At 41.6% G+C, this 13,158-nt stretch overlaps 1 protein-coding gene across 4 annotated transcripts in view; it reads right to left on the bottom strand.

The window, feature by feature from the left end:
- LOC104356516 (store-operated calcium entry regulator STIMATE) overlaps nucleotides 1-12,671 on the bottom strand; it is a 36,287-nt gene extending 23,616 nt beyond the window's left edge. For 2 of the 4 annotated variants that reach the window (XM_033004617.2, XM_042799590.1), the window contains exon 1: nucleotides 12,447-12,671. In XM_033004617.2, the coding sequence (XP_032860508.2) occupies nucleotides 12,447-12,627 (181 nt within the window). In that variant the 5' untranslated portion in view covers nucleotides 12,628-12,671. Of the gene's footprint in view, nucleotides 1-4,035; nucleotides 4,180-12,446 lie in introns of all 4 variants that reach the window. The other 2 variants (XM_033004616.2, XM_033004619.2) reach the window with 2 other exon arrangements.
- Nucleotides 12,672-13,158: the final 487 nt, after the last annotated feature.

Raw genomic sequence — 13,158 nt, 5'->3', positions numbered from 1 at the left:
GTATACAGGTGTGTAAACCACATATCATTTGATTGCCAAAAGCTTTTGTGAAACTTAAGAGCTCAGCATCTCCCTATATTTATAGTTTTAAAAAAATAGGAACACTGAGTGTATGTGTTTAAAGAGAAGTAATAAATGTGATTGCAAAAAAGACCAAAAGAACCAGCTTGCTGCTCATTTCTCCATTCAAAAAAGAAAATGAAGTATGGTCTTGGAAATTCAATTTTTGCCCTACCACAATTCTTCCTTCTCTTCCTACACCCTGTGAACTACAACTGAGATGCTCAAATACAGGATACTCTGAAAGCCTGCTGCTTATTTCCCTACATAAGAACCCTAAAAATCTTCATTGTATTTTTGCTTAATGTCCTAGACTTGCTAACGCTCTTGGACACTAATTATACTAGAGCAGAAATTACACTGGACCGGAGCAACTGACTTACAGCTACATCCAGCTGTATTGGAGAAAGATACTAGGAACCATGGTTCCTTCACGATGAAGACAATTATGGAATAACTCAGAGGAAAATTTTATTCTAGTTGATGTTAAAGACTGACATACTATGAAGTGCATGAGCTCACCAGCTTTGCTCCCCTGCAAAAAGGATTTTTAAAACTTCTGTAACACAGAAAACAGTATTAGCCATGCAAGTACCCAACGTCTTAATTCCACCGTGCCCTTGGCCTCAGTGGTTCTGTAGACACACATGTGTAATTAGGAACTTGTCCATTAAAGACGGTCACCCAGGGAAAAACTTTATAGAAACACTGGACACAGAGTTTAACTGCCCAGCTAGTTAGTTGTCCAGGGACATTGTAAGGCTAACGATTCAGTGTCTGAACATCCACCTGGTACCTGCAAAACTGCAGATCTTATGCAAGTCTGTTCCAAAGACAGCTGTTAGAATAATGTTGTGGCTACAGTTTTTAGGCAGCAAAAACTTTGTGATAATTAAATGAGTCTGACTTGCACTCTTGTTAGAGCAAAGAACAAGGGACTTTGTTTTACTGCAAAGTTAAATATGCTAGTGCCAAGCATCAGTCAAGCCCAGCTATCTCATGACCAGGGCTCTTTTGTCTCAACACAGATGACATAAGATGATGGAAAATTATGTGCCAACACTGGATTTCACATAATTTATCTAATGACCAGCAATGCTTACTGGATAAACTCTGAAGAATTACAGTTACTGGAAGTTACCTCTAAAAACACTTACTTCCTATCTGCTTCCACACCCAGCTAAAAACTTACCTGTAAATTCTGTCCCTACAAAGATTTTGTGATAGCCAAGGGAATGGCTATCATAAAGTGAAGCTCCCCTTCACAGTGCAGGGAAGGAGAGAACGTATCATTATCAGAAACAAACAAAAACCCCTGCTACCTGGGCTTTGAAATAAAACAGACAATGTTGCCTCTTCAGGAAGGGCAGCCAAATGTACTACATGAGCTTGGTGAGCTTTTTCTTCCTAACACATACATATTTTAAGCTCAAAAAAAATTTTCCAAATGCTTAGCTTGTGAAGATTGGCTGGGGGAGACACAAATAAGTCCTATTACCTGTTGCATAAACTTAGTCTAAGACAATTTCACCAAGGCTGATCTCATGCATCCTGATAGCACATGACAGTGGTTCTGACAGGAGCATTAACTTGGCTATCAATAGAGGAAACAAATGTGTCTTCCTAGAGCATGCAGCCCAAACATAGCACACCAACAGACATTGTAATTGAGATTTTTTCATTTTTAAAATGTAAAGCTTACTTTTAAAATAGCTAAGCTAACAAAGAATTGGACACAAGTTCTCACTCAGCTGCTAACCTATCTGCTACCTCTCAAGAGAGAACAGCACTTCAGAAATCATAAAATGCATATAATACACATTATGTAAATAAAAGAATTCAGCCATTTACTTCCTGAAAAACACGTCAACACTATACCAACAATAAAGGGTTGCAAGTAACTGCTTTAAGAACTCTAAGGTAAACAGCACAAGTACTTAGGAAATAGTTATCCAAATATTAAAGTTATATGACAAGATTTGATCCCAGAGACAAGCATTTGTTATCTTTGCATTTAGCATACATAACACTGTTGGGTCAAGGTGTGCTCTATTTGAAAGGTAACAATAAATCACAGTTTCCCGGCACTTTCAGAGGCAGAAGCATATGCTACTCTATGTCTTCAACAGGTAAGAGTTAAAGCAAAGCACATCTAAGCCTCCAGTACCAAAAGTGCCCGTAAAATTGGCTTTAGAAGTTTAATACACAGCCCCCTTGCAAACGCTTTTATACTCTGAACCAGGTGTTATTAAAAGAACTACCATAAAAAAGGTATGTTGCTAGAGAAAGAGACCACCCATTCCCACCTTGCAAAACATACAGCTAGTGAGAGATGAAAAATACCGTCTGCCGTGTTCAAGTGGATTTTTTTTTTTATATTAAAAATAAGAACCATTTGGGAAACATGAATTATTTAGTACAAAACAAACAGAATCAATCCATATTAATGTGACCTAAGCAGCAATTTATGATTCACAACACCATTTTCACATACTGCATTCACGAGGTTACTCAATAATACATGAAGCCTTCCTAACATTATTAGTATGACAACAGATATCAATGAACTTTCAGTCATTCAAGCCAGTTGTTTTAAACCAGCTCTTGGGAACTGACAGTAAAGCCAAAGCACAGCTACAAACTCACTCGCTCATTCATTAAAATATTAAGCCAGTAGCTAGCAGTTTTAAAAGCAGAAAGCAAACCCAAAATACAAGTTCAGATATACACAAAAAGAATGTAAAAGGAAAACTGTGTTTCCATTTGTAGAAAATTATAAACAACAAATATAATAAATCAAGGAGGCCAAAGGTAGATGTACACTATATGTTTAGAGTCCATTTAAATTCTAATTAGCTTTGCTTACCAAATTCATTCTTCCTAGGCTGCTGAAACTACCGAAGCATTGAATTGCAAGCAAGACACATTTCACATAACACCAACTGTTTTAAAGAGAACAAAAGATATACAACCTACTTTCATACTTGAGTCAGCCAATTATGCAGACTTCTTTGATATAAACATATCTAACAACTAGGTACTCACTGCATAAATTAAATTTTTGAAATAAAGATGAAAACATGTAATAATTTCCACATGCATGATCATTCTTTTTAATGCTAAAGCCTCATACTACTTAACATCCATGTAAGTTTCATAAAAGCTTCACAACACTGAAACCTAATGCCCACACTGATACCACACTGCCATACGAAAGCTCAAGTTTTTAAGCCCAGATGGAAGAGGATGTGTTTCCCACCCCTCCCACCCATGTTTCATTTTAAAGCTCCTTAGACTACTTCATGTTCTAACATTACGATTACCTTGCAAAGAAAGCATTAAACTCCTATGCATATGAAATAAAATACACTGCTAGTCATACCATCTGCCTCAAAACAAAAAAAGGTATACTGGAAGATGTTACATAGTAGCTTTTCCAGAACAAGTAAGGAAGTAAGAGGAAGTATTCTAAAAAGGAAGTAAAGAGCATAGTATCTTCAAAAACTATTAGAGACACAGGATATATGTAAGTTGTGAATAGTTTGTAATTTTAAAGTAAATTTTGTTTCATGGAAAAAAGATCTGTATTTTTGACAAATGGAAAAAAAATTAACTGGGGTGGAACAACAAAAAGCAAGCAAAGGTTGTTTCTGTAAGTACTCTTTCAAAGTGACTGGCTAGCCCATCCAAAATTCGTAAGATGAACCCTATAAGACTGTATTTGGCCAAGTTCTGAGCATTCAAGCCCAGGACAACGATTTCTTAAGTTTTACCAGTTACCAAACTGACATCAGTCCTATAAAACTTACATTTGAAAAACTTCAAAATTCAGGAACTCCTCTCTCTAGTTCACCTCTCACTGACAATTTCTAGTTACTTCCATCAGTTCATTTCTTTCAACAGTGTCAGTGGAGCACAGCAAGGGAGAGACCTCTCAAACAGAAGTAGTATACAAATAAACTTCTTGTCACAAACCTTCATGTCCCAAGCACCTTGCAGCTTACAGGCCAGCTGCTTCCCAAGTCCTCCTGAGCTCTATTTAATGCCCTGTGACCAGGTAACCCAGGAAATGTAGTGCTGTGTTCCTCTTCTCTCAGGTGAGCCAACACACATTAATCACTACAAGAGGAGGAATAATTTGTCTTAGAATCTGGGGGTAGCCAAAAATTAGCCATCTTAACTTCTGTCAAAAGTCAAAACATCTCAAATTACAAAAACATTAAAAAAAATAGCAGCATCTAGAGAAAAAACATAGTGAACAATAGAAAAAACAAGTTCAGTACCTTCCTTGGGATGCCTTTTCCCTACTCTAGCCAGCATGGCTGTGAAATAACTTACATCTGGAACTATGGATCCCAACCATCAATGCGAGCTATGAGGAATTTGAACGGTGAATCCATTTTAGCACATTTTCATCCTCAATATTCATTATGTATGACAACATATGTACGAGGTTATGACAACAAATATATATAAAATGTGTGATTCAGGGTCACTGGTAGTAAAACAGGTATTGAGTATCATGAGCAACAGTATGAACAAGTTCAATTATTCCTGAATAAACCCTAAAACCTCAACCCTATACCACACCACCTGCAAAGGAAGTCTCATGCAAGCTCCAAGCTTATATTCAGTCTGCCAGTGAGATTTAACATACTAAGTTTTGTAAGGAACACATTTTTGGTGTGATCAAGAAATCTTTGAGAATACAAAGCATTTCCTACAAGCAGGCATGAGAAAGCAGACCTGATTTTTCATTTCATCAACAAAATCCACACTGATAAGACCTTGTTAAATACCAGTTTAAGAATGCAAACTTCATTAACCATGAAATTAATATCACTGCAGAACGCAAAAATGCACACTGTGTATTTGTACAAATCATCTCCTTACAAATTTAATTATGAAACACTAGTGAAGAACACATTCATTATGCAGTTTACAGTTAAACAACCGTCTAGCTAACAGTCCAGAAGTTAGTTCTAATTAAACACAGCTTCAGAGTTTCTGGGTAATTTATCATTTTAGTAGTTTACAAATGTCAACATAACTTACCCTTTTTCCTAAACATTTCATAATGTGAATGACATACATAATTATACTCAGAACAATCTTATTATCTGGAGTACAATTATATCCAGCAATCATCTGAGTAATAAGAAAAACATAGTATGTTCTGAGCCAACAAGAAAAAGAAAGGCATCAGACAACTGTTAACGAAAGTGCAACTTACGGACTATTTGTCTAAATTGGTACTTTTTTTTTTTTTTTTACTTCTTAACTTTTACTGGCATGGCATTTCAAGAATAGTTGCTGCATTTAATGGCACTAAAATATTAATGACCTGACACGATCAGGACATTATGCCACCCAATAAAGTGCTATTACTATCTATATCCAACAAAGAATCAAACATCTTATAAGTAGTTTTAATCAAAACACTAACGAAATGCAGTTTAAGTAGGACTCAGCATTATGAAAACATGTTTCTCCTATTGTCAGTAAATGCAAAGACACATACCTATGCTACAAAACAAGACTGGTCTTCTGTTTTCAAAATAGAAAACAATTCCAACAGTGTTATTCCTAAATTCATTTCAGGTGATTTGCTTCACTTAAAAAGGATCAGCTGAGCTGATCATAACACTATCATTACTTGCTTTTGTGCAACATGAAATTTGTCAGCAAGAGTTGCCTTTTCCTGGAGACCTTGCAGTGGACAGCATTTATCCCAACTAGATATTTCATATATTAAAGACTACTACAATATTAGCATGGTAAAATAAAACAATTTACTTTGCTAATTTACCCATGTGGTTGCATACTTTTTTTCTACTATGGCTCGTAATGGATCTCTTATTTTTGTTTCAAACACGGATAAGGATTTCACATAGACACTGAAAGGACTGATGATTTATTTAAAACAAGAAGTTGCCACGTAACATAGATGCAAGCGATACCTCACCATCTGGGGATAACACCACACTCGATCATTGTAAGGCATCATTTACTTGGCTGTGACCAAAGTGACCTCACAGGGCTTTTCCGAGTCCTGCAGCTACAAGCAGACACTTAATCTGTGGAATAATAGCTGCTGTAGCCCACTAGGATACTGATTGTTACTAATTACCATGGATTGGGCCCGAAGGAGCAAGAGGATAAAACACCTTCCTTCGACCACCATCACCCCATCCTGTTTCCTCCTTGGCCTCCAGCCAGGTTGGGAAGGGGTTGTGTCACCCCTCCGTGCCACCCGGCAGCCAGCCCAGCCCGCAGACTGACTCTCAGGTAAAGACATGATTTGCTTTACAAACCCAGCACCTCACTGGATCCCATCCCCGAAGCCAAGGGGAGGCTCCTGGGGCAAGGGGAGGCTGAGGCAGCTCAGGGGGGCATGCCATCCCCCCCTGCAGCTCTCCGGGGTCCTCCCAGGGGCCGCCCACCCCACAGGGCGCCCCAGACCAGCAGGGCCCCCCGCTTGTCTTCCGATTAAAAAGTCCTGCTACTTCCATCTTCTGAATTCCCCTCCCCACCATTTCTCCTTTTTAAAAATTATTTTTCCCTTCACTCGCTTCCCAGATTTTGCTTTTTAACACAAGTCAATAGCATATCCTACTTGCCAAAGGGGACTCATCCTCACCCCTGCAACACCTGACAGTGGGCCTTAAAGTCATTTCAGACTGCTAATACTGGGTAACCCCAAATACACACTGGAATGCAAGTTCTGCATATATCTGGCAATTCACTAGGAACTTGCACTTGCGAAGAGTTCCAGGAAAAGGATAAAATGCATTCTACAAAGTGTGATTCACTGTGTAAGTACAATACCACTTGTATTTTCGTAAATATGAAACATCGCATTTGTGATTTGAAACTTCTGTATGAGACAAGATTTAAAATCAGTTGCCCACAGAACATCTTCGAAGTGGTCCTCAGCAATTCACGTGAACATGCACTGCATCACTCAGAGTGAATAGGTACGTAGAAGGATGGGATATTATCAAGTCAGGATAATAAGTCTTTCAAAATAATGCCTTTCTTAATAAAACACCACCTTGCCAGCAGGCCATTGCCCTACACCTTAGGAAACTGCCATGTAGAATAAACTTGTTACTGTTACTCAGAAGCCTGTTGATGTATCAAAGACAACTCCCTGACATTTTCTAATTTTTGAAATCTGTTCAAGCAGAAAGAAAACTGCTATGGAAAACAACTGAAAAATCACATGCTTTAGTTCTTCTGTATCTAAAAGTTTTCTTTAAACTTTTTTTTTTTTGAAAGGCCACTGAAATTACTTAATTTCTTCTCAAGTCCCTGCTCCCTAGAACATTACTCCCCATAATACTACTCCCTTACTTTGACAAAAATATGCTTTTCAGGGGAGTGATTTCATATTTTTACTAAAGCATTTTGAATTCTACTAGACTACTTGCTAAAACAGCTTATTCTACAAATAAACATTCATTTTCCTTGCATGGTTTATCAGGTGGGAAAGCGTGCTGTAAAGTGAATAGACTTTATGCAGTTTTTAAGGTACTTCCTTTATGACACCGTAAGCAGAGACGACCTTAAAAAATAGCAACAACTCTTATACAAGATACTATATATATTCCTTTTAAGCTGTGACCCTCAATGGCAAACCTACCTACTCACTTATCTACCGCAGCTGCACCAAGTGTAACAGAGAAGCTTTTACCCTTCTCAGTGTGAGTACAGACACAAAATGCAATAAAGGCATTAAAAAGTAACAGTCCCACATACTTTGTTCTCCTTTACAGCATATATATATATATGTGTGTGTGTGTACTCTCCACAGACAGACATGAACCTTCTACCTGCAGAGACTCAAGTGACTCTTCGATTTCAATAATTCATCAATATGACTCACATCTAATTTCTTAGCTGTTCCCAAGTATCGCAAAACAAACATAGCCACACACTGATAAGGTATCAATCTTCTGACAAACAAGCTTGGTAAATAAACTATATATTCAAGATGAAGGACTTGAAAGTTTGTCAGACAGGGTAAAGGGACTGTCAACAGGTTTTTTTCTCCCCCATAGCTTTCTGCAAGTACGGCTAATAAAAACTGCATTATTTACAACTATACCTATATTGTACATGTGTGGGAATACTGTGCTACCACCACTCTCTAATCATTCAATAACAATGAAAGCCTAACCACAGAATGATCAGAAAGTGCTTGGGATTACTGACAAAACATGTGGTATTACACAAAAATATTTCAAACCAATTTTTGCGGTGTCAGTAAGAAAAAAACATAACTAATTGCACAAAAAAAAACAAAGACCAAAGAAGCAAACATGTAATATTAAAACAAGATCTCCACAAAGTAAGACACAAGCATTATAATGGCAAACTGAAAGAATATTATCTTTGGCTTACTGACCCGAAGCATAAACACACATCTTTTCCATCACAGGAAACCTATTAAGACTTCCTGTTATGAAGTGCCTTAGCTTAAGTAAACCAGGGTGGAAAATAATGCATACATAAGCAGGAAGGACAAGAGCACAATTAAGCAACAGACTTGAAAAAGAGCAGGCTAACAGACTTGAGAATTAGTGGTCAGAATCCAAAAGGGCTGCCAGTCCAAGCAGATTTGCCAAAAAGATGTAGTTTTCAATCAGTTAGTTCCCTTTGATAGGGAGTTAGAGCCTGTGGTTAGGAGAGAAGCAACAGAAGAGAGAAGCATCTAGCCACACTGCAGTGCCCCTTTGGATGTACTGGAACATCTGCAGTGTCTGGGTGAAACAGTTTCGACTTGCAGCAGCCCGCTAAACTCAGAGCAGTAAAGATTAATTCACAGTGACTACAGACAACACACTGGGCTCCAACAGTATTAAGTATAATCACTACTGATTCAGACAACAATAGAGGACCTCCCTTCTCTAGTCTGTGGACAACTTTACACAGAGAGGGAGGAGAGGATGTGGGGGGCATTGAACGACTTACAGCAATAAAAACAAATGCAAACTTCTACTCTTTGGTTAAGGGGATCAGGGAGTCTCCTGTGTAAGACTAGGGTAGATAATAACTAAATTATCTTCCACAAGGAAAAGATCAGGGCTTTACAACCGGTTGTATATTTGAATCTGAATATAATAAAATGAAGTCAATCCTTTAAAAGGCTACTGTGAGGTAAGACAGTAAGTTAAGCTGTTCTTCATTCCCTCTGTGACAGAACAAAGAGACGAGAGCTAGAAAGAAAAAGAAACTTCAGGTTTAATTTCAAACTATCATTTTGTCATCTCAAAGTGAGAAATTCTGTCACTTCTTGGTCATGCAAAATTAGCAGCGAGAGAACATGTGAGGCAGGTTGATAATATGATTGGGGTAAAAACCTTTCTTTGAAGTATTAGAAAATAGTTGCTCTCTGTCAGACAGTCTCCACATCTTTAACAAGTTACAAACCTGACATTTAACCACATTTTAGCCCTTAAAAGATGAAGTTTAACTAATGTCATTGGCAGGCCAGTTGATAGCACAGCTGTACAGCAACTGGAAAACTGCACACACAAGAAGGTGGCAAACCACAGTGTCAGATCTTAAACAATTTTGCTTTAACAATACTCCTTCAGTTGTTTGAAGATGAACATCTAGTAATGAAGCACAGAAAAGGTCTCTTCTTACAGCTAGTTACTACAATCAGAAAAAAAGAGAAAATTTTTCTTTGTTCCACTGAATGCAAGCATAGTAAGATTTATTTAGACAAGGGCAAGTCTGGGTCAGCCTTTGATTTAGCCAGTTACCAAAAATTCTTATTCTTTACATGTCAAATCAAATTTTTTTCAAAGGAAAACCAGCCTCTATGCATAAAGAGCAATTGTACAATGTATCTCTGTTGCCATTGCTTTAATTTCATTTTCTACAGAGTTCTGCACCATTAATCACAATCAAAGTATTAGAGTATCTCTTTCTAGGGTTCCCTTTCCACAAAAAAAAAAAGGCAAGTGACTGGCCCTTTATAAGTTAAACTTAAGAGACAGTCATGTGTCTTCAGTTCTCTGACTTTTTACGAAGGAGAGCTGAAGAAGTGTTACAGCCACATACAGACAGATAATGCTGTTCAAAAGGGAGGCCCACCTCTGACTGGACAGCAGTGCCACTTCTCAGGCAGTCCCTGCCTACAGCCACTTGTTTCTCCCTCAGTGCTACCTCCTCTGTTGTGCCTCACAACTGGAGGATCAGAACACGGAAATACTCCAGCGTAAAAATAACAATGTCTCCCTATTTATTCTTCTTCCTGTATTGGTTCTGTGATCCAGCTCCAGAAGTTGTGTCATCCTTTCTGCCACAGCAGCTCAGGGACAGGAACAACTGTGTCCTGTGTAGGTGCCGAGGCAACTGCTGAGGAGAGGTCACGCTCTCCCTCCCGTTCTCAGCCACAAGTTCCTGCTCCTCCATCGCATCAGATCTGTCACAAGGATCACAAAAAGTCCTACTTATCAGGGCAACTTTTAAATGTTTTGGAACAACATATCAGATCTTTTGCATATAATACAAAAAGGATAGAAACATCCAGGAAAACTAGCAGACAGAACAGAACCATCCCTTCCAACACTACACAGCATTAGCTGAGAACTGCTCTTCTCCCATTGTAACCGGTCCATGCAGTGGGGCCAGCTTCTCCTCCTGCTAAGGGAGAGGCCCAGAATAAAGTGGAAGAGAACACGGCTGTCAAAAATGGGACAAAAATATCTATCCTTCTCTTTTTAAATGCAAGCGCTTGTAAGCATGTCAAGTTGCAACTTTGCTCTGATCTCCTTTGGAAACAGATTCCTTTTCTCACCAGTATCGTTGCAAGGACTGGCTACCTTCTTTTCACTCTCTTCTTCCACAACTTTAAACACTCCATTGATAATCTCCTTCTAATAGTTCATGGTTTAAAAATATCTAACCAGAGTGAAGTTAGGAAACACAGCTAAAAACTAGGCTTTCATTTTCCTAGTACATACTTTTTGTATTCGCTTTTTCTTATTTTCAATGACTATTCCTGTAGAATGCATAAAGATAAGTGATATCATTTCCAGAAAAAATATACTATCCTAAGAAATAAACATGTGCAGTTCTTCATCTCCTGATGCACAATCTGTAAGAATTATCTATTCGTGTCTCTTAATTCCAAAACCAACAATGCGTACACATCACTGTCAGGTACTTTTGCTTGGAAACTGCTAAAACTCCTAATTATGAGGATGCTTTGACTAACCAAATGTCACACACCAGTGACTACCCTTGTCATTCAGCAACACAGTGATGACTGCTACAGGCATAGCTTTTATAAAGCCAGTGCAATTGCTAACCATGACTGAAACACTAAAGTATGAAAATATAATGTGTTAGCAAAGTTTTGACTTAACCATAATTGTATGACACTAGCATAAATGGTTATCAGTTCAACTCTACTGTAAACAGGATCTTGGTCTTTAGATCAAACTGAAGAATACTTGTAGCTGACGTTCCTTTTTCCCTCCCCCACATTTTGTTAACAGCGACTTCATGGTCAGCAGAGTAATGGTGCTGGGCTTGCTTTTCAGTCCTCAGCTGAGGAGACACAGTACGGGATAAAGAGAAAAATCTACCAGAGCTGTTCCACTTTGTTGTTACACCCTCAGAGCAGGCAAGGCTGGAGTTACTAAGGTCTCCAGCCTTTCCACCAAACTCAAGTGAGGAGTTACTGCTCAACAGCTGAGCTGCTGTAAACAGCCACACGAGCTCACCGGCTGCTCCAAGGTACAGCATACACTCCAAGCAAGCACAGCATAGTGCGTTGCGATTTAAACAAGTGTGTCTTCCTTTGTTGTTGATGACATGACAAAGTACCCGTGCAGTAAAACTGATACAGCCTAACCCCCTCCTTTTGCATATTCTAAACCCGAGTGACACCTCGCCCACCAGCACATCTTGCCAGTCCTTTTCAAAGCAGAACACATGCCCACCCCCAAACTGATACATTGTACCAGCATGGGTGCAAATACTAGGAAAGCAGATTTCAGTAAGTGTATTCGCTTCGAGTCCTGGAAGCGGTGTCCCTCAGACGCCACCCTGGCCACCCCACACCCGCCCGCGCCGGCGCTACGGCCCCGCGGGGAATTGCGGAGCGGCCTCCCCGGGCTGCCGGCCCGTGTCCCGCGGGCTCACCTCCCGGCCCCGCAACAGCTCAACCGGCACCAACAAATCCCCGGCCGCGGCCACGCTTCCCCGGGGCCGCCGCGGCCCGGCTCGGCCGCGAGCCCGGGACACAGCAGCGAGATCGCGGCGCCGTTAACCACCCCCGAGGAGGAAGAGACCCGCTCGGTGCTGCCAGGCCGCGCAAAGCCGGCGAGGCCCGGAGGCCGCGGCCCGCCGCCGCCGCCACTCACGCATGAGGGTGCTGAAGGCCACGACGCCCAGGAGCCCCTGCAGGAAGATGCCGAAGCTGTCCATGAGGGCCCCGTTTTCGCAGCCGCGGTCTCCCGGCCCCGCCGCCGCGCCCCCCCCGCCGCCGGGCTGCGGGGGGCTGTCGGTGAGGCCGAGGCTGCCGTTAGGCGGCGGCGCGCCCATGGCGAGGCCCGGCCGGCGCCCGCCTCAGCGGCGCATGGCGGCGGCGCGACCGGCGGGCGAAGCCGCGCCTCGCCCCTCCGCGTCACCGGCCGCGCCGCTCTCCCATTGGCCGAGCCCCGGCGGGACCGCCCCCCGCGGGGGAGCGGGGCGGGCCGGCCCCGGCCCCCGCTGAGGGGAGCGCCGGGCCCCGCGCCCCTCCGCGGGAGGAGAGAGCGGAGCCGCCGCGGGCCCCACGCAAACGCCGCCGAACGCGCTCCCCGCCCGCCGCTGGCCGAGCCCGGCAGCCGCCGCGCAGCTCTCGCCGCGCCGGGGCTCCGTTCCCCAGCACGCCGAGCAGCCGCGAAACGCCATCCGGCTCCTGCATCCACACGGATTTCTACATCGTCCCGCATCCCCCCCCCACCTCCAGCAGACGGAGCGCTGGGTCAGAACCGCCCCCACGCGAGGTTTTACTTACGGACCGCTCGGGTCAGGCAAGTCTGGGACCAGGCTAGAAAGAAAAAACAACAGGACCTGTATTCTTCAGCAGGT

This window comes from Tyto alba, unplaced genomic scaffold (assembly GCF_018691265.1).
Source record: "Tyto alba isolate M040663 unplaced genomic scaffold, T.alba_DEE_v4.0 Super-Scaffold_3, whole genome shotgun sequence".
NCBI classification, from domain to species: Eukaryota; Metazoa; Chordata; class Aves; order Strigiformes; family Tytonidae; genus Tyto; species Tyto alba.
The sequence above is the reverse complement of the archived record's forward strand: the minus strand, read 5'-3'. Positions and strand labels throughout refer to the sequence as shown.